This window comes from Amblyomma americanum, chromosome 11 (assembly GCF_052857255.1).
Source record: "Amblyomma americanum isolate KBUSLIRL-KWMA chromosome 11, ASM5285725v1, whole genome shotgun sequence".
Taxonomy (NCBI): Eukaryota; Metazoa; Arthropoda; class Arachnida; order Ixodida; family Ixodidae; genus Amblyomma; species Amblyomma americanum.
In genome coordinates, this window is record NC_135507.1 from 58,975,936 (window position 1) to 59,000,585 (window position 24,650).

The following is a 24,650-nucleotide window of genomic DNA, read 5'->3' on the forward strand; positions in this document are numbered from 1 at the left end:
GATATACAATGATTTAGAACGGGTGCTCTAAAAAAGTCTAAAAACACAAAATGTAATATATATGTCTGTAATATACCATAACTTGAGATCTGTTACTCACTATCAGTCTTTGCAGTCTGACTTCTAAACAAAGTAGATGTCTCTGACTTGCAATTGTTTTTCCTTGCCAACAACTAATTTCATCAAGTTGATCACTTAATATGTATGTCTGTAATATACCATAACTTGAGATCTGTTACTCACTATCAGTCTTTGCAGTCTGACTTCTAAACAAAGTTGATGTCTCTGACTTGCAATTATTTTTGCTTGCCAACAACTAATTTCATCAAGTTGATCACTTAATTCGAGCCTCTTTAAAATGCAGTAAGAATTGCAGAAAAATGCATTAATTATATGTGACATTCTTATTAGAATTAGGCACTTAAATTTATGTTAACAAGTGTGCTGGCAAGCCAGAGGTTAATTATCTCTAAAATGGAGAATGCAAATCTACAAAGAAGTGCTTTTGAAACCTTTAAAACTTACCTTGCTGTCTGTGATGGTGAGAGAAAATTGTGCACTTTTAATGCCAGCAGCAACAATAATTGCCAAGTGCACAAGGTAGTTTTCTTAAGTAGTGATATTATCTTGGTTTGGTGGTACTTCAGGGCATTAGAAAGCGTAAACATTTCCACATATTCAATGCAACAAATGTCTGCTTGTGGTACAGGTACTTGCAGCACAATGTCTGGCAATGGTTTATGTATGAGCTTACAGAGGTATCAACAAGACTGTTTATTAGGCCTCGTGCCACATTGCCTGTCGCAGCTGCTTGCACAGGGCTTCCTCGGTCAGCTATGGACCTGAGCTACAGCAGTCCCAAATTTAAATCACTGTGTCGTTCCACTTTGTCGGCGAAACAAGAACTGGCGTTGCCCGTCTCCACTTGTAGCAGCGGCACCTTTTTGCCATCGGCTTCGCATCAGCGGGAGAAGAGGTGGATGAAGAGACAGGTTTGAATATACCTTCTCTCGGGTTCTTCTGAGTTTCCGTGTCTGATTATTTTATGGCTTATTTTTTTGTATATGCTTCTGCATACAGTTGCACGTTACAATATTTTTTAAAGACAGCTCTGCAAACCAGTAGTAATACCTTTTTGTTATGCTATCGGATGTTCTGGGGTGAATATTAATCTATACTGTTTTACCTGATGTCTACAGGAGCTTGTATTGAATGGACTTCAGTTTCATTTGCTGTTGGGAAATATTTATCTAGTCTGGTTCATTGTGGTTTGCTATTAATGGTTCCTGCTTATTTTTAGTGCTATGTATTACATTGGTGACACTGCTGACATAATTTGTTTTGTCCTTGTGGTTTCTACTGTGACTGCTTCCATTCTGATATTTAAGGCGAAAGCCTTACTAACCTCAATAGAAGAAAAGCCAGCGGCGTGTATGTGTTAGTGTACTTGCAGATGGTACAGAAAATTCCAGCATTGGCAATTAACTAAACATCTGAGCAATCGTTTGTGGCACAGCATTCTGGGTAGTGTTAAACAATTTCTCCTTGCATATAGCTTACTTGTTGTAGTCAAGCTGGAGGCTATAGCCTACGAACAGGATTCGAACAGACGACATATGCAGCTTCAATTGCATGCCTTCCCAGACTTTACATCTTACCTTAAGATGTGTCCACTGAGATGTGCGAGAGAGAGAATGCGCCATTCCCTTTTCTGAAAAATGTATCTTCTCATTGAAATTTCGACACAACCATTCATAGTACATTATTGCAGCAGTGTTACATGATTTCTCATTTCATATAGCTTGTGTGTCTTAGTCAGGTTGTAGGCTAGCTTGCGACAGGTGTTCGAACCGAGTGTTGAAATGTTTCACTTGGACGTTAGTGGATTCGGCATTTGTTGAATGACCGTTCTGAGCCTCGTCTGTTTTTCATTTCTCAGTGCGCAACCCGAGTTGCACTCAAACGCTCACAATGACGCACTAATGCTTTCGCCTTCACAGCGCGTAAGCAGCCGTAAGTGCGCTCTGAATTTTTACTTTTTCAGATCATGAGGCCTCATTATGCTAGACTAGCCGCCGCGGTGGCTGAGTAGTTACGGCGCTCGGCTGCTGGCCCGAAATACACGGGTTGGATCCCAGCCGCAGCGGTCTAATTTCGATGGAGGCGAAATTCTAGAGGCTGTTGTACCGTGCGATGTCAGTGCAAGTTAAGAACCCCAGGTGGTCGAAATTTCCGGAGCCCTTCACTACAGCATCTCTCATAGCCTGAGTCGCTTTGGTATGTTAAACCCCGTAAACCAAACCGCAAAACATCATTATGCTAGACTGAGTAGAAAAGGTTTCTCTGTGTATTTGTTTTGTATTATTTTTCTGCCTTAGCATTCACAGCTGGTGTGTATGTTTTAGTTATTTATTCATTACAATTCAGTTTGATAATATATCACCCTACACCTATTTTTATTCAGGAAGCTGTTTTTTCCGAAGCTGTATGATGAAAGTTGCTTCCTGATGATTTCGGCATAATAGCTGAAGAGGTTGCTTTGTTGGTACAATAAGCTAACAAGGCAGCTGTCACGTGTGCATACTGTGAAATGATACCCGAAGTGGTGCAGTATGCAGAAGCTTAATGTGTTAATCGATATGTTATTTTCCGTTGTGATAGCTTAGCTCAGATGTATATATTGAGCATTTGGACACATTTAGTAGAAGGGAAGTAGTCGTTCAGGAGTTTTTCTCCAGCAGTTTGCTCAAGTTTTCCTGCAACATGCAGAGTAATTAACATTCAAGCTTTAATAGACAAAAGGAATGCACTCATCAGTAGTGTAGTATGCCATAAGTCAAAGCCACAGACACTGTTACTCATGAAAAATTCTTCGACAGACATGAAAGATCCCACCCATGGAGTCGGGGATCGTATGAGCACTTTTTATAAGCAGCTATGGCTCTTAAGATGGCTACAGAGTATGCTCGTCGCTCTCACTAATTCTTTGAAAGTTTTAACATCACCTCTCCAACTCCATGCAAATTTATAAATACTAGGAAATTTTGTTTTAAAGCTGTTTTTTTTTGTTTTTGAGGATCACCCTGTTAACCTTGAAATAAATTTTTTAGCCTAATTATTATGTGAGATTGTCTTCTCCATTTACAAGTTACTGGCCATACCACAAAATGAGCTGCAATGTGTGGTCATGCATTTCACTTAAAATATCCTGCATTTTTTGGTGCAGGCCCTGTCATAACTGATCCCAAGCTCGGACGTCCGCTTGTGGCAAATACGAGCAAGCAGATGTACCAGTCGGCCCACTGCAGTCGGAGCTTCATGAAGAAAAGCCCCACAGAGCCGCACCTTCTCACTCAAATGGGTGGCCATCACTTGCAGTGTGACCACTGTGGAAAGAGCTTTGCACGGAACTGTGACTTCATGAGACACATTCGTACCCATACTGGTGAGCGTCAACACAAGTGTAACCATTGAAGGAGCAGCTTTTCTCAGAAGCAAATCCTGGTGGCACACGTTCACCCCCACACTGGTGAGCGTCCGTACAAGTGCCAGCTTTGCCCCATGGCTTTTGCACCGAATGCAACCCTTACAAGGCATGTGTGAGCCCGCAAGAAAGAAAAGATGCACTAATCAAACATTACATCAAATGAAAAAAACAACCTCATGCTTTGATTTTTACCATTTATTTTTTCTTGTTACTATTCCCTATTTAGCCTATCCGCCACCATGTATTGATTAGAACTGCATTTTAACATTTCACAGTGTATTCCAGATCCTTTTTGCATTGTGTTGTATTTTACTGTATTAACATTGTTATTCTCTTTACTTTGTATTTCAACTGTTCATCCCCCCCTTATGTAATGCCCGAAAAGGGCCTTCAAGGGTACAAATAATGAATGAATGAATGAACCATATCAGTGCCAGTTCTGTACAAAGGCGTTCAAAGAAAAGCACCTTTTAGAATGCCATGAACTCAATACACACTCTGGAAAACCGCACTTCTGTAAAGCTTTGTTGCCTTTTACTGGAATTAGATATGGGAGGCATTGCTATCTAACAATATAATAACCTGGTTGGCTAAAAGTATGCATATTTGCATGGCTTCATGGTAAACTGGCACAAGACAATATTTCAGATCCTTTATCTTATCCATAAGAAGTGTGATCATACTGAGCTGTATCTGTAATTGACTGGGACTGGCATGGTATGTGCGAGTGAAATCTTTCATTGGAACATGGTATTTTTCAACAAGGTTAAAGTTTGGGTATATAATTTAGTTCCAGCCCGTTAATTTGAACTTCAAGGGACCTGTAGAAATGTTTGAATTGTTGAACCACTTCAAAAAAGACTGACGCACACCGCTTATATCACAGCAAGTTTACTTGGTAAAAGATTGGGCAATAGTCGCCAGTGTTTTAGATTAGAACAGTGCAACAATGATTATTTGTAACATTTACATCAACTCCATTTTGCATGTGCTTTGTCGGGGTGGGGCATCAAAGCAGAATGTCTTCAAAATGGGAAGGGCCTCCCCCGAGAGAGGTGTGCGGGCCACTCCACAGGATGCAGTTCAGATTTAAATAGGGCTTTTTTTGTGAACTGCTTGCTGTGCCGGTCATTCCTAGATGCAGCCTTCTTTCAAGAGCCCATTCGAACTAACCAATGCGAGATTCGTAGTGTCCGAATTAGTGCCCATCCTATGCCACAGACTTGCATAGTGATTGGTTCGGACCATGCCAGCAATTCAAAGTATTCAGAGTTTTTAATTAATGAGGGTTTAATTAACAAGCTCTTACGCTGTGCATTACTGACAATATTTCTTGGCCTTCCACCAGCAAAAGCATGAGCAGGTGAAAGAAAAGCAGTGTTTTACAGTGCGTTGTTCTTTTTTGGGGTTTTACGCTACCATGAGTGCATAATTCTTGCTGTCTTATTGGGAGACAAGGACAAGGAGACAAAGCCCAACCTCCGAATGATATACGTTTCTTGCTTTTACTGGTAGGTTTTGAGTGTGTTCTTATTGTGTAAATTTTTGAAAAAACAAAGAAAACTCAACCGCACCAGTCTTGTGCGTTATCATTTGTCAAATACCGTATTTACATGATTGTAAGTCCATCCTCTATATCACATTTCAGAAAAATAAAAAACTTGGAGGTTGGTCTTTGATAATAAAAAGCTTGGCCTTTGATAATAGAACGTGTTAGCATTGTCCTGCGGTCGCCACTTATCGCCAGCCGCTATCCGCTGCCGTGTGCGGGTGTGCCCGTGTGCACATTGCAAAAATGAAAATCTATTATACTCCGTTTCATACATCAGGTGCAACGCTATGAAAGGTACGGTGGTCGTCCAGACGGGAAAATAAAGAGAGGCCTGTTACTCCGCGCTTGTTCTGTGCCCGAGTGGTCTAAGGCACGAGAAAGTTACAGCGTGATGTCAGCAGTAAGATTCTATTTGATGAAGTTCATGACAAATGTTTTATGTAGTAAGGCTGCATACAAAGGGATCACTGTGTTTCGCTCACCACAAGGAACGCGCTTCTTTTTGGTCGCGGATGAAGGCAGCGCGAAGTGCGCTAGCTTTGACAGCATGACACCTGATGTATGAAATGGAGTATAGTCACTGGACTTCTCCACACTTGCGCCGTCGTCTAACTAGCGCTGCCGTCGTGATCTTTGCTTAGAGAAATCCCGCGCTTCGCAAATAGCCACATCAGGACATTGCATGGAACAGCTGAAAATTTTGCCTCGCTGCAGCTGCCACACCTGTATCGCCCGTTGCAAACGTCGAACTTCCGCCCCGCCGCAGTTGTTCGTTTCTTCGGCGTAAACAATGACACCAATCTCGAATGTAGCCATGAACGAGCGCCGGTCGCTTACCGGACCCGGAGAACGAATGACGACTGAAGAAGCACTACACTAAAAACTTGTGAAACGCGGCCGGCAGTAGTCAAATGCGTCAGAGCCGTCACAGGCCGCCGTCAACTGCCGTCACAGGCCGCCGCGCGCGGGGCGGAGATCCCGGTTTTGCACGTTGACATAGCAGCTGCTCAAGGCCAGCACCAAGAGCGAAGCGTCGGAGCCGCGCAGCAAAAATGCAACCATGCCGTAGCATGCCAGATATATTGTTTATCTCGCCTTTATTTATGGTGTCATGCTTTGGTTTCGATTGTAAATCAACGCCTCAACCTTGGATTTTGAAATTTTGAAAAAATAGGTCGACTTAGAATCCTGCACATACGATAGACTTCTCTTGAAATTGGTGGCAATTTTGCAACGTTGATGGATTCAGAAAGCTTAACGCCTTTATTCAAGTTTCCACATCGAAAGAAGCCTGTGAGTTCATTGACCCCGGGAAACCCCGCTGCCTTTATAGACACTCTAGTGGTCGGCGGATGCGGTCGGTGGTTTCGTCCGCGCCGTCTTCTGCTACGGTACCCGGTTTGCTTTCATTCGCTTATCATGCCGTTTGAGAACTTTTCATGTAGAGCTGTCTAGGCTGTCCAGTTTGAACCACTGCATCAGTGAGCAAATATAGCGCTTGCTATATTTGCCTTTAGAATGACTTCGCAGACTTTGTCAGTTGTCTTCAAAGCACTTGCCAACTGTAAACGAATGGCTGCCACCACAAGTAGACTGGTGGTGGTAGTGGTTTTATTAAAAATAATAGTAAAAAGGAAGGAAAAGATTTTTGCTAGCCCCGGCATTTGCCATCGATACTGAAGCACCTGAGCTGGGGCAGCGGAAATAAAGGACAGCAGGCAGAATGGAGAAATGAAATGAAAGAGGTGAGGGGACAGGAGTAGAGGACAGGGGGAGAAGTAATATGTACAAACTATTTACACAATAAGTAATGTGTCCAGGTTGTGCGCGTAATTAGTTCAGTTTAGAGAAATTAAATCACACACGCGCACAGCACTGTGTAGGTTACAACTGGAGTGGGGCGTCCAGTTATTAATCGTTCAAGGTAGAACTCGCGGAGCGTTCGGTCACTGCGTGTAACTACCTGACGGAGAACAGACGGGACGTCAAGCCCGTGTGTTCGAGGAATGCACAGAGGCTCACCAAAGTTCGCTCACGAGTGCGCGCACTGCCCTGCGGCCACAATAGCGTCCTGATGGAGTCTGGTAGTATGCCCTGCGCCCTATAGGCCGCGAGCATATCGCGACGAGCATCGGCGAACGCGGAGCAGCGAAGGAGCAGATGTTCTAGTGTTTCCACTGCACCGCATCCGTCACACACATCACTCGTCGCGATTCCGTGACGCACCCGTCGTTCCCCGGGCCACACGCAGCCGATGCGCGCGCGGAGGATCATTGCACGTTGCGACCGTGTAAGTGCGCGACAGCCGGTGACACTGTCGATGCGCTCACCTCCCGCGATGCGTGGGTCGGGGTGCTGCTTTCGGAGATGGTCGTGAATGACCGCACGCACGTCCTCCAGCGCAAGGGGCAGATCGCTGGCAGGTAGTTGGTGTGCAGCGGTCGCGAGGTCGTCAGCTTCTTCGTTGCCGGCGATGCCGCAGTGACCGGGCACCCACTGTGCACGCACGGCACAGCCTCTCTGCGCGAGACGCTCGATGCGCGAGCGAATTTCCCGCACTAGTGGGGTACCGCGGCCGTTAGATTGCAGGCGGCTGAGGGCGGCGCGGGAGTCGCACAGCAGAGCACTCCTGGGCGGCGGAGGGCCGAGGGTGAGCAGCAGGTCCAGCCCGAGCCGGATCCCCATCAACTCCGCCGTGGTGGAGGAGCCCAGGAAGGTTGCGTGTTGCTGGCTGTGCAGTCGCAGGGCGGGGATGGTGGCCGCCGCAGCAAGGGAGCAGCTGTCGCGGGCCACTGAGCCGTCGGTGTACACGAGGAGATGGTCCTGGAGCTCCTCGTGTATGACGGCTCTGGCCAGCTGCTGCACAGCGCAGAGGGGTGTGCTCCGCTTTCCCGCGATGCCGACGATCTCTCGCTGTACCTCCGAGGCAGCAGGCCAAGGCGCGCAGGAGCCGTAGGGGGGTGGGCCTTGGGTCAATTGCTCATACTCGAGCAGCGCCACGCCCATTCGTGAGCGCGGGTGCGAGCGCATACGCTGCAGCAGCGAGCCGCCGTCCGGTGCGCGGTGAAGCCGGTCGATGTGATTCAGTGCCCTGCGCGCTGCTTGGAGCTCAAGGGGCCACGCTCCTGCCTCGGCCAACGTTGCGGCGCACTGCGAGTTTTTGGGCAGGCCTAGGCACACGCGCAGGGACTTGCGGTGCTGAAGCTCGAGCTTCTTCCAGCACGGCTTGCGCACCGTGACGAGCGGCAGCGCATAGAGCACCGCCCCCAAAGCTGCGGCATTGTATAGACGCAGCGCGGCTTGCTGGGAGATGCCCTGGCCTCGAGCGGTGAGCTTGTGCACGGCGGCGGTGATCCTCTTCATCTGCAGACAGGCCTTGGTCGCCGCGGGGCGGAAGGAAAGGCGCCAGTCGACTGCGAAACGTAAAAAATTGTTCTGAAGTTTTCTTACGTGTGTGTTGCACTCACCCCGGCACTCGGCCTTTCTTATGAAGGGACGACATCTTCAGTGCACTGTGAACTGATAAAGCTGGTTAGAAAATTTTTCTTGACATACATTCCTATAGGGCGTTGTTATGATCCGGATGCTTTCCAGCTTAAGTGGATTAAGGTGCGAACTCCCTCGACCGGGGTGACCATGGTGACGGCGGCAGCGTCAAGTGGCCAGTCTGCCCTCGGGTTGCCGAACAGAGCGATGCTGTTGAAACGTCGTGCTGGGGATGTTAATTGAAAGACAGCTGCGACCTCGCCAGAGGTCCCATGTTTTGGACAACAAGCGGGGGAGTACAAGGATGTTCATTCACCTGCTGGGAATCAGCACTCCATTCCTTTCCAACGGAGGCTCGACCGGACCGGATTGGTGACGTCGACGCGACAGTGTTCGAGGATTTCTCTTTCCATCGACCGAGCTGTGAGAGAGTAGTATCAGCATCGCCTCCTGCAATGGGCGTTACCACATTGGGCGTCTTGTTTATCTGCCTGTGGCTGCCTGCTGGCTGACTTTGGGTTGCAAGGACACGGAACCAGGCGCTCGATTTCCTCCGACTGCCCCGCGGACTTCCGCTGGCCGCCCAGAACATGTTCGTTTTTTTTTTTATTGTGACAGTGTACCTACTGGCTGGATAAATGGTTTCGGGCTGCCACTGGCTAGCCAGACTTGCCAGGTCGATTTTGCGTTGGCAGTGCTCGGGCAACTAGCAGACAACAGACAGGCGTTATGGTAGCGGGAAGTGGTTGTGGCCATTTTTATATAGACTAGAAGGACCGCGGTTCTTCGTATGATGTTTCTAGATTTGTTTCTAGACGTATGATGTTTCTAGACGTGTGTGTGATCCAAGTTCAATCATCTCACTACCTCAGAAGCACAAATTTTCGCTTCATATTACAATTGCGAAGATATGCACAAAATATTTCTGGTGTTAATTTCGTGCGCCCAGCTCATATTGCAATGGTGTTCAAGGCCTTTCAAGAGAGCGGCCGCAGATTCCTGCTCCCAGTATGCGTCCATATATGCATGTGCTGAACGGGTTCAGCGAGTTGTAGCATTGATACGGCACCGTATAGTATTCGCTGCGTTCAGCGCAGTGGAAAGGCAGATCTGTTTTGAGAAATGCTTGATTGATTGAAACATGTCCTTTATTAAAAGCCCTCACCAGCACATTGCTCGAGGCATCTATGCGGGCATATATGTGGCCACACAGTTTTCACATTACGGCAGCCGAGGTGTGCTGGTTCTGTCGTCGTCAACTGTAGTGCATCTTGATGCTTGGGCCTTCTGCCAAAATTGCTTAAAACATCTGAGAAGTACCGTACGCATGCATCTCGTCGTGTTTGGCTAATTAAAGAAATAAAGAGAATTCCCTGTGCGGATCATCATGCAAGCAAACGCGCCACCGACACGCAAGGCAGGATTGTAGCCCCTTTCATTCGAGTGCTAGCCGCTACAGTAAAGCTGTATTACATACAGACACGATACGCAGCTAAATTTGTGCAGTACACCTGCTTGCTCTAGATGCGTTCAACCATCTGATATGCACTTTTGTTGAGATTATGCGTGCATTCCTCGCCGGCAGCAAAAGATAGCGGCTGACAGACTACATTTGAACGGAACGTATTGTGATTATTTCTGATTACAGGCTGGGAAATAAGATTTCGGCAACTTTGTGTTTTGTTCGCATCCAGATGAGGCTTCTGTTCAGCAGGCATCAGCGGCACAAGGTGTCATTCACAATGGATAACTTCAGGGTAGAAAACCTCTTTGAAATTTTGGAAGGACTGGGCGTTTCAGTAGACCCCACTAAAACAAGAGAAGTGATTTTGGGCGTTATGAGGGCGGAGGAGGCGACAGTCGAGGAGGCAGACAAGACTTTGGAAACGATCCTGGAGCGATGGCTCCGTGAAGAGAAAGACCAGGAAAGGCAAAAATTTCATGAGGAACGAGAAAAGAATGGCAAGCCAAATGTTGTGAGAGACAGGCTGAGCTAGAGAAACTGCACGAACAAGAGCCGCAGGAGCTTACACCTAAATTTCAGTTGCTGAAATGGGAAAAAGTGAGAGCTCATTTGAGAAGTTTTCGAAGAGGAGAAAGTTTTACAACTTTCCTCGCAAATTTCGAGCAAATTTGCACTGAGGAGGAACTAGACCAGGGCTGCTGGTTAAAGACGTTGCTGACCATACTCCTGGGTGATGTCGAAGGTGCATTGGTGCACCTGACCGATGAGGAGGTCAACAACTTTGAGACAACGATACGATCTCTTTACGGGTATTTTGCCATTCGTGGAGAGGCACACTCGAAACTACGATGTGATGGAAGAGGGCAGCGCTCCCATCTGAGTGTCATGCGACCAGCCTAGGAACCCCACTTGGTCAGCTAGGAAAACAGCCGTTGCTCAGGAGAGTAATGACAGCGCAGGTTTAAGCCCAGAAAGGACCTTTGGTGGCTGCAGGGGCAGCATTTGCTGATTTAGAGGTGGAGAAAAAGATTTGCAGCTACCCCATCAAAAACAAAGCCGAGCGACCTGCTTCATTAGCGAGCACTGATAACGCGAACAAAGGAAAAGCAGAGGCTGCTTTGACAAGTGGGGCTGATGCTTTTTTTGAAGAAGAGAGTAGTGAGTTTGCAGGCCAGTGCAGTAAACGATACAAAGGAGACCCTCCTTCGATGCGGCTGGCAAAAAGAGTGACAGCGAGTCACTTGAATGCACCGCTGAAACCTTGGGCCAGAACACAACGTTGGTGAAAGAGCGTGGTTCAGATCAAGTTGCGGGACAGGTAGTTAGAATCATGGGGTCGGATAGCATGCCTCAGGAGAGGAAGTTATCAGGCTCAGCAGAAAGTAAAGTGCAGTCGAGACAATTTGGGGGAGACAAGTGGGAAACTCGGCTCGGTGCTGCGTGAAAGAGTAGATGTGAAGGGTGAGGCCACTGCGAGAGAGGAAGGTGTTCATGCGGCCGAGGTGTTGGTGACGTGCGGCCAGGGTGCGGAACAAATCATTGTTTCATGGCGTCTGGAGCTCGCAGGTGTAAATGCGCAGTTAAGACCTTCGGTATTTTTCTTGTCGTGGCTGCTGAAAATAGTCTGCGACCGCACAGGGTGCGGCTAACGAACAGACTACCTCTTCCAAGAACTCTTGTGCTGGAGCCTCGCTTTGCAGCATGCAGTTGTACATAAGTTTAGCTGCACATTGTGAGAGTGTCTGCTGACGAGCGGAAGTACAGGGAAATAACTAATGGGGCAATGTGGCATAGTTCCTTGCGTGGGCGCTACGAGATTACTTTGAGCTTTAATTTTGTAAGCTTTGTTATGTGGCTTTGCAAGTCAGGTTACCTGCATTATTTGTTAGTTGTTAGTGTCAGCTGACACGGAAGCACAACCGAAGCCTCTCTTGGACATTGTAGCTAAGGTAGCTCGCGAGAGCTCCTAGAGATGCTACCTTTTCACATGTATTAAGTATTGCAGTATGTTGTTGCTTCTGCACTGTCTGCAGTGTAAGTTTTGCATATTTACGGCAGGCGTCATATGTAGCGTCTACTGTCATAAAGGATGGAAAGGAAAACAGCAATTGTGCTAGTTGCGTATGAAAAATAGCTTGGGGCAAAATTGGAAGCCTTTGTTTGACCTCTCAGTAGATTCCTACCTGCACGGGTGACATCCGAGATCGTTTCAACCTTTCTGACCAATTGCAGAACAATTATAATTTTCCTTCTATCTTGAAGTGTTATGAACGATGACAACACTTTGGAGAGGCCTGAAAACGTGTACTTTTCATCGGGTTCGCATTTTGTGTTTGTTGAGGAATATTTGGCTTCATCTCAGGTTTTTCTTACAGGGATGTCTATGTGTAATCAGTTTTGTTTTGGTGTTGGTCTTGTGGGATGAATGGGTTTCAGATGGCATTTGCTTTTGTTGCATGCAGCTTGCGATTTGTTCCGTTTGGCTTGCCTTCCAGAGATCCCAGATCTGCACATCGCCAGTAGAGGTGGAGAGCCCCGGAAGACTGCGGAACGAAAGCCCATTCTCGCACGTCCAGTCAGCCGAGCTGTGTGGGAGCAGTTCATCTTACGAATGTATTGTCAGGCTGCAGGAGTTTCTGTTATGATCCGGATGCACTCCGGCCTAAGTGGCTTAAGACGCGGATTCCCTTGATTGGGGTGACCACGGCAGTGGCGGCTGCGCCAAGTGGCCGAGTCCACCCTTAGATAACCGGAGAGAGAGATGTTGAAAGGTCGTGCTGGAGATGTTAATTGAAATGAGGCTGCAACCTCGACAGAGGTCCCGCATATCGGACAACAGGTGGGGTAGTACAAGGACGTTCATTCACCTGCTGGGAATTGGCGTACGATTCCTTTCCCACGAAGGCACCGACCGGACCGCGTTAGTGGCTTAAAAGAACTTCTTGTTCGGCTAGTTGGTAATTGATCATTGTACTTTTAAGGTGCCAAAACCACACACAAACCACACACGGGTGCTATGTCCCGTACTCTTCTCGTGTGTGTGTGTGTGTGTGCGTGTGCGTGTGTGTGTGTGTTTATGGCGCCTTAAAATTAGAATGATTAGTGACGTCGACAGGATAGTGTTCGCGGATCCCAATTTCCATCTACCGAGCTGTGAGAGAGCATCAGCACTGCCCCTTGCCGTGGGCGTTGCCACTAGTGTCTACACCTGCTCGCTTGAGTGGACGTCGTAGGCATTCTCATTTGCTCTTATTTGTATATTACGTAAATAGTTGTGTAGAGTTTTCCTTGTCTTTCTGGTAAACCCTTCTCCGATCTTCCTTGTCTCTTCTCTGGCCCCGACCACGCTGTCTGAATCTCAACAGCGCTGTTCCCCTCGGGATGCAAAACTGGAAAACTGGCCACTGGTAGCACTGAACACAGCGCGGACAGTGGAGGCACCTGGCGGGCGCAGGGTGCCTATAAGCGAGTGGCAAGTCGTTCATCTGCTGTAGGAGCATTAATAAGGATAGCACGGCACCCTGTGTAGCAATGGACTGGACACTGTAAAGAGGTTAATTAGGATTGATATGGCTGGATACCTCGGACTGCGTTTCACATCTAACATTTCTTGGTCCAAGCACAATAGTACTGCGAGAAAATCAAATCTGTCCAAAAGAAGGCAATTCGCTTTATCTGCCGTTGCTACGGCAGAGAATTTTGACCCTTGTCTGGTCTGGGCACACTATCTCCAACCCCACTTTCAAGGCGCAGGTACTCTGGGTGCCTCAGGCATATATATATACATGCTCATTAGCTCTCTGCACCTCATGGCAATGAGCACCCATGTTAATTCTTCTACTCCATTATCAACTAGGCGCCATCATAGTTTAAATACTTCTCCACTTTACGCATGCACTGATACATGTAAATACAGCTTCTTCCCACATACCATCGAAAGCTGGAACTGCCTGCCAGATGAAATTCATTCACTTGCACTTCATATTTTTTGGCTGCCATTGAAGGTGATTAACACCTATGCTTTGTTGGTTTTATATTGTATCTTGTATGTACTTTTATGTATGTACGCATGCATGAATCAACATATATACGCAACTGCTTACCATCTATCTTGCATCCCTACTCCTGCAATAGGCCCTGTGGGGCTGCAGTAAGTATAAATAAATAAATACGAATAAGTCGGCAATGAAACTCTGCGTACATTCATGACTGCCGCACAGAATTTCTCATTGACACGAAAGTAGTGCGTCGTTTAAGTGTTTCTTCTTAAGAAGGCTAATCACGCCCTAAAGAAAACAGCACAGCACCCAGTTTAACAACCTAGATGCTCGGTGGATCGGTGCACAGCGTGAGTCATCCGCTGAAAAAAGCCTTAGGGCGGTCCGACGTCGGGTTGGTCTTCTCTGCTCCAAACAAGCTGGGAAAACTTTGCAAGGTGGTAAATCGAGCAGATACGGGGCCAAAACAGTATGGAAAGAAACACAAAAAAGCTTTCGTTGACTGTACAAAGGAAGTCGTCTACGATATTCCTTTATCGTGTGGATCGGCATAGATAGGACAAACTGGGCGCTGTTTGAATGACAGACTCAAAGAGCATAATAAAGATATAAAAGACGGCGCAAGGAAGAACTTGCCTGAACACGTGACCTCATGCCAGTGCACTGCCACTTTGGACAGGAACAAGGTTCTTAAACGATACATGAACCAGCTTGACCGCGAACTTTTTGAGGTGTATGCCATACGTCAACAAGAGGAGAAGTGCGTCAGCACTCCTGTTAACTTGAAAAGAAAAGAAATCAGATTTCTCGATGACTGATTAGAAGAATCTTGTCACCTAGATTTAATGTTTCATGCTTTTATCATATGTATGGGTTTTATATATTAACGTTGCTGCAATAAATTTCAGTTGATAGCGCCCATGTGTGTGTCCTCCTTTCTTGGTCCCGTCTGCTGTGCTGTTTCCATGCAAAGATTGGTATTGTTCTTACTTTTTTCTTGCTTGTCAGTCATGTGAGGCACGAAAGAACTGCAATAAAATCACTGCCTCCTTGTTTTAGTTCACTATAAGGCTAAACCCAGCCTGCCTCAAGTGACGGAATGACAGCGAATGCAGAAGCAGTGATTATATTGCAGTTCTGTCATGCCGCACATGACCAATATGCAATCGTTGACGTCACAATCGTCGTTCAGCTGTTGAAACTGAAGAAGCAAGACTGAACAATTCGACTATAAATTATTTACCGGTCATAGCCAAATATCACGTGGTGATTCATGCATAGTAGTGTCTTCTGCGTCATTGTAGAGATGAAAACCTTCCATCAAAATTAGGTGTTTATACTTATTTAACAAAATGCTGTGGTTTGCAGCCTTGCAGTTCTTATTCTAATCAACTTTTTTGCTCTGTTTCATTTTGCAGACATCGAAACGAATACTGGCGACCAATGAGTACACAAGCTGCCTGAAGGATCATCTTCTAAAACCAATGCTTCCAGCATTTTCAGGCTGAACTGCTTGATGTTCATAATGTAAAATAGCATATCCAGTGATCTCGGACTGGTATCATTGCACAAAATAAGACGTATCAGACCCTGCCTTGCTAATGCCTGGAACAGTACCGCATCGTTTTAGTAACCAGCCATGGTGTCTCAGTGGTTATGGTGCTCGGCTGCTGACTCGATAGACACGGGTTTAATCCCAGCCGCTGTGGTCGCATTTTGATGGAAGCAAAATGCTAGGAGGCCGTGTAATGTGTGATTTCAGTACATGTTGAAGAACCTGTTGGTTGCAATTTCCTGGATCCCTCCACTATGGCATCCGTGATAGCCTGAGTTGCTGTAAGATGTTAAACCTCATAAACCAACCAACCATCATTGCAACGTGAGCAATGGATATCGTGAAACATTCTACAGGTGGACTTGTGCATGTTTGCTGAGGAAACCTTGGGATCCAGCAGACTGCAGCACAGGTTGCAGACACAAGCCAGAGCGTACACAGCAAAAAAAAACAGACTGCAGTAGAAAAAGTTTGTGTAGTTGTGTCTTTTGTGCATCATACTCTGTCTTGCTTTTCGTGCTGTAGTCTCAAGTTTCTATTGTGGTTCTGTTACACTTTTGAGCTTTCGTGTCTCATTTCATGGCTCATTGTTTTCTGTATGCTTCTGCATACAACTTGATAATGTGAGCTGTGCACAGCAGTAGTAATACTTTTCGGTGTGCTGTCAGATGATGTGGGGCAATTTAGATCACTACTGTTTTATTGGATGTTTACAGGAGCTTCTAGTGCATGTGTTTCTGATCTTATTTGCTTTTGAGAAATATTTGTCTAGTCTGATTCATTGTGATTTGTTATTAATGATTCATGGCTATCTTTAGTGCTATGTATTATATTGGTGACAGTGCTGACAGAATTGGTTTTGTCCTTGTGGTTTTCAATGTGAGCGTTTCCATTGTGCATTTATTTCATCAGACCATCAGGCCTCATTATGCTAGTGTAATAAGGAATGCCTTGCAAAGCATAGCATCGCGAGCAACCAGCAGTACAGTCTAGGCACAGACCAGAGGCAGTGTTCAGTCCAGAGCATGCACAAGGGACCGAGCGTTCGGCGTTCAAGCTTCGGAGTGTTCGGCGCTTCTCGTCGTCTTCTTCGTTAAGCACCAGCCTCTGAAGATTCCAAAGCCGAAGGCCAGTCTTACACTAGATTTATTAGAGGAGTTTTGCATTCGTAATTTTTTACTTTGCTTCAGTAGACAGAAGGAATACACTCATTGCCAGTGTACTGTGTCACTAATGAAAGCTCATAGACATCACCTTATTCGTGAAAAACTTGGGCAGGCTTGAAAGATCTCCATGAAGCCAGGTACATATTATATGAGCAATTTGTCGAAGTTGCTGCGATTCTTAAGTTGGCTATGGAGTATGCGCATTGCTCGGAGTAATTGTTTGAAAGTTAAAACAATGTCCCTCCAGCACCATGGATATTTTTAAATACTAAGAAATTCGGTTTAAAAACTCATCTTTTTGTATTGAGGCTCAACATATTGTCCTTGAAATAAACCTGCTAAGTTAAATGTTGTATAATATTGCCACTACCAAATTAGTTATAACACGTGTGGTCTCGTATTGACCTGCAAACACCCCGACTTTCTTGGTGCAGGCCTGGCCACAACTGATTCTAAGGTTGGAGTGCTGTCTAAGGAGAACATGAGTCAGCAGCTGCACCAGTCTTCCCACTGCATTCGAAGCTTCACGAAGAAAAACTGCCAAGAGCAGGACCTCACCCAAACGGATGACCATCCATACAAGTGTAACCATTGTGGGAGGAGCTTCGCTCAAAAGGTCACCCTGATGCACCACCTTCGTATTCACAGGGGTAAACTTCCATACAAGTGTGACCACTGTGACAGCAGCTTTTCTCAAAAGGACCAGTTGAACCGACACCTTCGCATCCACACGGGTGAGCAACCATACAAGTGTGGCCACTGTGACAGCAGCTTTTCTCAAAAAGGCCACCTGGAGGAACACCTTCGGACCCACACTGGTGAGCGTCCATACAAGTGTGGCCACTGCGGGAGCAGCTTTTTTAAAAATGCCCACCTGGGCCAGCACCTTCGCACCCACATGGGTGAGCGTCCATACAAGTGTGACCACTGTGGGAACAGCTTTTCTCGAAACTTCCACCTGAACCGATACCTTCGCATCCACACGGGTGAGCGACCATACAAATGTGACCACTGTGACAGCAGCTTTGCTGAAAGTGACCACCTGAAGCAACACCTTCGCACCCACACTGGTGAGAGACCATTCCGGTGCGAGCTCTGCCCCATGGTCTTTAGTCGGAGTACAGCCCTTGCAAAGCATGTGCGGGCTCATAAGAGTGAAAGACGTTATCAGTGTCAGTTCTGCACAATGATGTTTAAAGAAAAAGAGAATTTAAAACGCCATGAGAACAACAAACACGCTTCAAAAACCACAGTTCCTCAAAGTGTTGATACCTTTTCCCAACATTAGGTGTTAAAACCATAGCTACCTAACCTCTCTCTTTTTAATTTGCCTTCTTGAGAAAAAATCCAAATTTACATGCCTTCAAAGTACATCCGTCCAGTGTAATCCTTTGGTTGCTTTCACTCCTTTATTAGAAACCTGAACATACCAAGCTGGTATTATCATGAATAAGATTGAAATGGTGGCATGTGCAGATAAGATCATGTCATTTTATTAGTTTAAGCACACTGAATGATGTGCATGAATTGTGGTTGCAGTGTTTGCCACTAGCTAGCAAGTTGACTTACGTCAGAGCAGTTCTGTGTTCATTTGTGAGTTAAATGCCACCAGAGAAGCATGCTGTTTCATTCTTCCCGTGCTTGTGTTGTGGCTGTATTATTGGGACTCAAGTGCAGAGAAACAAAGCTTAGCCGCCTGTTGGTAAACATTGCTCGCTTTTGTTTGCAGGTTTCTGGAGTTTTCTCTTGGTTTATGTTTTTAAAAATGAAAGCTTTACTGCGTTAGATTCCTGTCCATTATCTTTTGTCGAATAATCTGCTATCATTGCATGTGGCACATTTTTATTACAAATTGCTCAGTCACTGTTGACGAACTTGCTTTATAGATTTGAAGCAGACAATCACCTCACTGTCTCAACAGCAGTTGTGTTCATTCCATTTTACAGTGGAAGTTTCGGGGGTATTTCAGCAGTTCTATAGCAAACCTCTGTATAATATGCTGTGCTTAAGAAAACTCAAGTGAACTTGCTTTGGTGACTGCATTTCTCAAGGCACTATTGGCATAAAAAATTATGTGAATTTATAAACAGCTTGTGTTGTTGCATTTGTTAAAAACCAGTGAGCTTGAAGAAATATCTACTCCATTTCTTAAATTTAGCTATGTGTTGTGAGCATTAATACTTTTGGAAACGTGCCAACCAGAGAAATGGTCTTACTTTAGGTTTCTGCTCCCAGCACGGGGTCGTTGTTCGCAGCGAACATTCAGTGTACTGGTTGGCGTCTCTCTTTGTTTTCAAATGAACCCCCCATCTAGACTGTATTCTGTTGCGCTGTCAAATTTGCGCTTCAGTACTAAATTTGCTATTTTCATGACGTTGATTAGGTCACAACTGGCTTACTTGCTGATTGAGAGTGTTTTATCAGTTGTAGATGTGTGCTGTTACAGTTTCCAGGATTTGTAACCAATTTAATAAAATTTCTCTCATGTTGCAAAGAGCGACGGGTCAAAGAACTAAGAGAAAAATAACAAGCACAGCTACGCTTATTGATGTGATATGAGTGCAAGCATTTCCTTCTTTATGGATCCAGAACACTTCGGATAATTTGTGTACGCACCATCTGCATGTTCGTCGTGTTCGTCTTGGTAAACAATGTTTCAGTTTGCTGAAACATAAATGTAGATTGGCTGGGTTGGTTCATCACTTTTTTGGATGGCTGCACTGTGTGAACAGCAGAACTTTTAAACCTCTTTAATTACCCGTCGACACACACACACATGCGCACATACACACGTGCTTGTGCACGTACACACGAACACGCACATATATATACCGTTTCACAGCTAACTTGAGCCAAGGGTTTTAAAAAAATTATTAGAGACAGGCGAGTGAAACCAGTTGCATATTTGTGGCAGCCATCTTGCGCAACACAGGCAATTTTTGTTTTGCAATTAATTAATATTTTAATTATGTAAATTAATAAACATCGACTTAAATGGCAAATTGCATTTGAAGAGTTGTCGAGCACCATCAAAAACCCCTATTTCATCATTTACGATAAGGAGACCCTCACGTGTGTCTTTTCCCAGCTCCAAAGATGGCCGGCAAAATACAAAATAAACCACGTGACTAACATACTTGCTCGCCACGATTGTGCTGCTCTCAAGCATGCTTTGAGCAAACGAAATTATCTGCAGCCTTGAGGCGATGGCCTCGCACCAGCAGCAGGCCGATATATTGGTGGCGGCAACTCACCCTCAAGTACGCCACTGGCTGACGCAGGCGAGAAACTACCGTCAACATATCGGCCTGCCGCTGGTGCGAGGCCGTCGAATATCGGCTGCAGGAGATTTCGTTTGCTCAAACCATGCTTGAGAGCAGCACAATCTTGGCACACAAGTGCATCAGTCACGTGTTTTATTTTGTATTTCGTGGGCTTCCTTAGGAACTGGGAAAAAGGACACACATGAAGGTTTCCTTATTGTAAATGATGGACGGGGGGTTTCTGAAGGTGCTCGACAACTCTTCAAATGCAATTTGTTGACCAAAATCAATATTTATAAGTTTAGATAATCAAATTTAATTAAAAAATTAATTAATTGTCCAACAAAAATTGCATGTGGTGTGCAAGATGGCTGTCATCAATATGCAACTGGTTTCACTTGCCTGTCTAATAATTTTTTTTAACCCTTGGCTTAAGTTAGCTGGGACACCTGGTATATATATATATAGGGGGTATAACGTCCCAGAGCGACGCAGGCTATTAGACGCTGTAGGGGCGGACTCCGAAAATTTCGACCATCCAAGGGTTTTGTGTACTGATGTCGCACACTACACGGGCTTCTAGAATTTCGCTTGCATCGAAATGCGACCGCCACGGCTGGAATCGAACCCGTGTCTTTCGGGTCAGCAGCCGAACGCCATAACCAATATACTATATATATATATATACTTATGAAAAGTATTATCCCAACAGATCTTTAACACTATCGGGCCCTTGTTTTCTTTTTTTTTCATCTGCTCACAAATGAGAGGTGTTGATTGACAATCCTCTTCAGTTTCTTTTTTTGGGGAAAGTGAGCCTTTCTACTACAACCACATGTGACATGCAAGGAACAAGCAATAAACTAATGGAGAAACTGACGAAATATCTCTAACACATTGCATGCAGATGGTTAAAATCATACACCTCCATGGGGTGGCAGCATTATTTAGGTGGTATTGCTAATTTAGTTTGGCATCCACATGTACTTCATGGCGGAAAAAGAGTAATATTGTAGAAATTAGAGACACCTGCATAGAAAGGGTGTTATTTGGTGGAATGGTACTCAGCTGTACATTCAAATCTACTATCCAGCAGTAAATGCAGGCTTTACATTACTAAGCACAAATTAGTATGCCTGTTAAATAACCAGTTATTATTGGTGGTAGAATAGTGTAGAAAATAAATTAAGAAGCGTATAGGATTGCTCAAGTTGGTCAGACATGCGAAAGGGAAGAATGGCGCAGCATCAAGTAGCGAGGACAGCAGGAGAGGACACACGCTTGAGCGTGTATGCGTGTGTGGGATGTGTTGCCTTGTATAACTTCGGCATAATGGCGACAGCCAAACAAAGTTTAAATTTGGCACTTGTGAATGTGTGTGCTCTCCTTTTGTCCTCGATACTTGATGCTGTGCCATTCTTCCCTTTATCTTTCCAAAAATAATCCTGCAAAATTCATAGAAAGCATGCCAAAAATAAATGTAAAATGTCAATGAAATAGTGGCCGTTGTTGAAAACACATGCCTTCACAAATGTAGCAGAAAAGCTATATTGTGAAATCTATAGGCAAGGGATGCAGTTGCCATAATAATTCAAGATAATATTTAAGAAACTTGTGTCACACAACTGCGTCGATATAGGCATGCACTTTTTGCACGGAAGATTTGTGAGTAAGCTTATTCTTAATAACTACATATAACCTAATACCGTGTTTTGCTGGACAGTAGTCGAGAGCAAGAAATGCTCGTTTTTCCCTCAAGCGACATCATGTCCATTGTGTTAATTTCTGCTCAACGTAGAAAGAACAATATTCCAAACAGTCATGGCATTGGGCTTGGGTATTTCCCTACTGTTGTTGGGAAATACAGCGCACGAAAGAGCAAAATGCGAGATCTTGCGTTTTTATGGAGGAAAAACGCTAAGGCACCCGTGTGCTGTGCAATGTCAGTGCACGTTAAAGATCCCCAGGTGGTCGAAATTATTCCAGAGCCCTCCACTACGGCACCTCTCTCTTCCTTTCTTCTTTCACTCCCTCCTTAACCCTTCTCTTATGGCGCGGTTCAGGTGTCCAATGATATATGAGACAGGTACTGTGCCATTTCCTTTCCCCCCAAAACCAATTGACCACCCCCCGCGTCCCCTCGATTTCCTCTGCCCAGCACCTTCCTCCTCGCTCTCCTACGCTTACCTCCTCAAGGAGAGTGGGGAGCCGGTTTCCCTCGTGTTTCCCCCGGATGGACAAAGCTACTAACTTTCACCGTTTATGGCTCTAATGTGCATCTAAATTCATTTGAATCATTGCGCACATATCTTTTCTGGCTGCTGAGCTCTTTATGGAAGTGGGCTTTCTGCTGTTGAGAACAGTGAATCCAAGTCAACTCGCAATCAGTGGTAGCAAAGATACAAGCTTCTTTTATTCGTGACTCTAATGTGCATCGAAATTAATGTTAATCAATGGGGAATTTTTTTTGGCCTCTGAGCTCTTCTTTACAGAAGTGGCCTTTCCTCTGAAATTCTTTGGAAAAGGCATTCAACACAGTTGTTAATGTTTGTATTATATTAAACTCTATGAAATGCCTTTTGGGCACCCAAAAACCTTTACAGTTACATTTGAAAGCAATTATCCATAACGTATATCATCATCAGCAACAGCAGCAGCAGCAGCAGTCTGATTACGCCCACTGCAGTACAAAGGCCTCTCTCGTATCCCTCCAAGTCACCCTGTCCATTGCCAGCTGCGGCCACCCTATCCGTGCAAACTTCTTAATCTCATCCACCCACATAACATTCTCCCGCACCCTGCTACGCATGCCTTCCCTTGGAATCCAGTCAGTTGCTCTTAGCGACCATCAGTTATCTTGCTTTCCATTACGTGTCCTGCCCAAACCGTTTCTTCCGCATGAATTAGACTAGGATGTCGTTAATCTTTGTTTGTTTTCTGTGCCTTCTTTCTGTCTCTTAACGCTACACCTATCATTCTCCTTTGCATAGCTCGCTGCGTTTTCCTCAGTTTATGCTGTAGCCTTTTCGTTACCCCGTTTCCATACCATAGGTAAGAATCGTTAAAATACAGCTGTTAAGTACGTTTCTGTTTAGGGATATTGGTAAACTGCCATTCTTGATCTGAGAGAACCTGCCAAATGCATTGCATCCTTTTTATTCTTATAGTTACTTCAGTCTCGTGATCCAGATCTGTAGTCACTACCTGGTAGATGTAGTCCCTTCCTACTTCCTGCACCTCACTACCAATTGTAAACTGCTGTTCCCTTTGGAGACTGTTGAACATTACTTTGGTTTTCTGCATGTTAATTTTAAGAAGAACCGTTCTGATCTGCTTGTCTAACTGAGTGGTCATGTTTTGCGATTCATCTCGCGAGTAACTTAGCAAGGCAATGTAATCAGCGAATCACAGATTAGTAAGGTATTCTCCACTGACTCTTATCCCATCTGTTCCCAATCCAGGCCTCTGAATACCTCCTGTAAAGAGGCAGTGAATAGTATTGGCGAGATCCTGTCTTTCTGTCTGACATCTTTTCCTATCGGAGTTTATTTGCGACTTTATGGAGGACTGTGGTAGCTGTGCTCCCGCTATAGATATCTTCTAGTATTTTTACATAATGTTCTTCTACACCCTGACTCTGCAATGCCTGCAAGACTGCTGAATTAGTTTTGACTAAGTGAAATGCCATTAATCTATAAAGGCTATATATAGGGGATGATTATACTCTGCGCATTTCTCTGTCATCTGATTGATAGTGTGAATATAGTCTGTTGTCGAGTACCCTTTACGAAAGCCAGCTTGACCATTTGGTTAACTGAAGTCTAAGGTTGTCGTGACTCTATCAGCGATTACCTTAGTAAGTACCTTATAAGAAACGGACAGTACGCTGATCAATCTGTAGCATCTTTTATTTCCGTTAAGAGTTCTCGGCATTGTGTTCCGAATTTGTAACTGCTTTGCTATGCATCGTTTTTGTATTTGGAACTGTGTGTTTTGGAAGCAATCTGTATACGCCATATCTTACAGCCGTTTACAAGGCGACCAGTGTTGTGACAGTAAAATTAAAGATGCTACTCGGGATTGTTTTTCAAATGTGTAACATTGTTTATCAACACATTTGTTTTGTATTTGGAACAGTGTGTGTTGTAATTATTTTGTACATGCCACGTATTCCAGTCTTTAAGGGTGACTTGTATTGTGCCTATAAAATAAGATGCTGTTTCGCCCGAATCGCTTTGCTCACCAATAGATTTTCAAGAAGAAATAAAAATAACTGTTTTTTATATGCACTGCCTCTGATTAGCAGTCGTAGGAGCTTGCAGCTTGCAAGCTGGAAATGAAACCATGCGACACTTGACGCTTTTCTTTCATATATTAGCCAAATGGGATATCAGAATCAGCCTGTGTGTCGCTCATGCACATTGATTCAGAAGATTTCTGAGTGGCCGTCGGCCCCATTCAATGTCATCTGTCTTAATTTCCTGCTCAGTTTTACTTTATGTTCCCGATGCCTCAGTGTACATGAGAATGATACTGAAGTGCAAATTGTTTCTTGCCATTTAGAGCTGCCTTCTGGTTCGCTTCTGTGTTGTCATGAGGGATGCATGCCACTACAAGCTAACGTAACATTTAAAAGGCGATTATAATACTTGTGCACAGCAGTTTTTAAATGAACACT

General features: G+C 45.0%; 1 protein-coding gene across 1 annotated transcript; it reads left to right on the top strand.

The window, feature by feature from the left end:
• The first annotated feature begins 533 nt into the window (after positions 1–533).
• Positions 534–24,316, top strand: LOC144110603 (uncharacterized). The gene is made up of 3 exons (XM_077643622.1): positions 534–992; positions 3,227–3,445; positions 17,144–24,316. The coding sequence occupies exons 2-3, from the start codon at positions 3,286–3,288 to the stop codon at positions 17,995–17,997; spliced, it is 1,014 nt and encodes a 337-aa protein (XP_077499748.1). The 5' UTR covers positions 534–992; positions 3,227–3,285; the 3' UTR covers positions 17,998–24,316.
• The last annotated feature ends 334 nt before the right edge of the window (positions 24,317–24,650 follow it).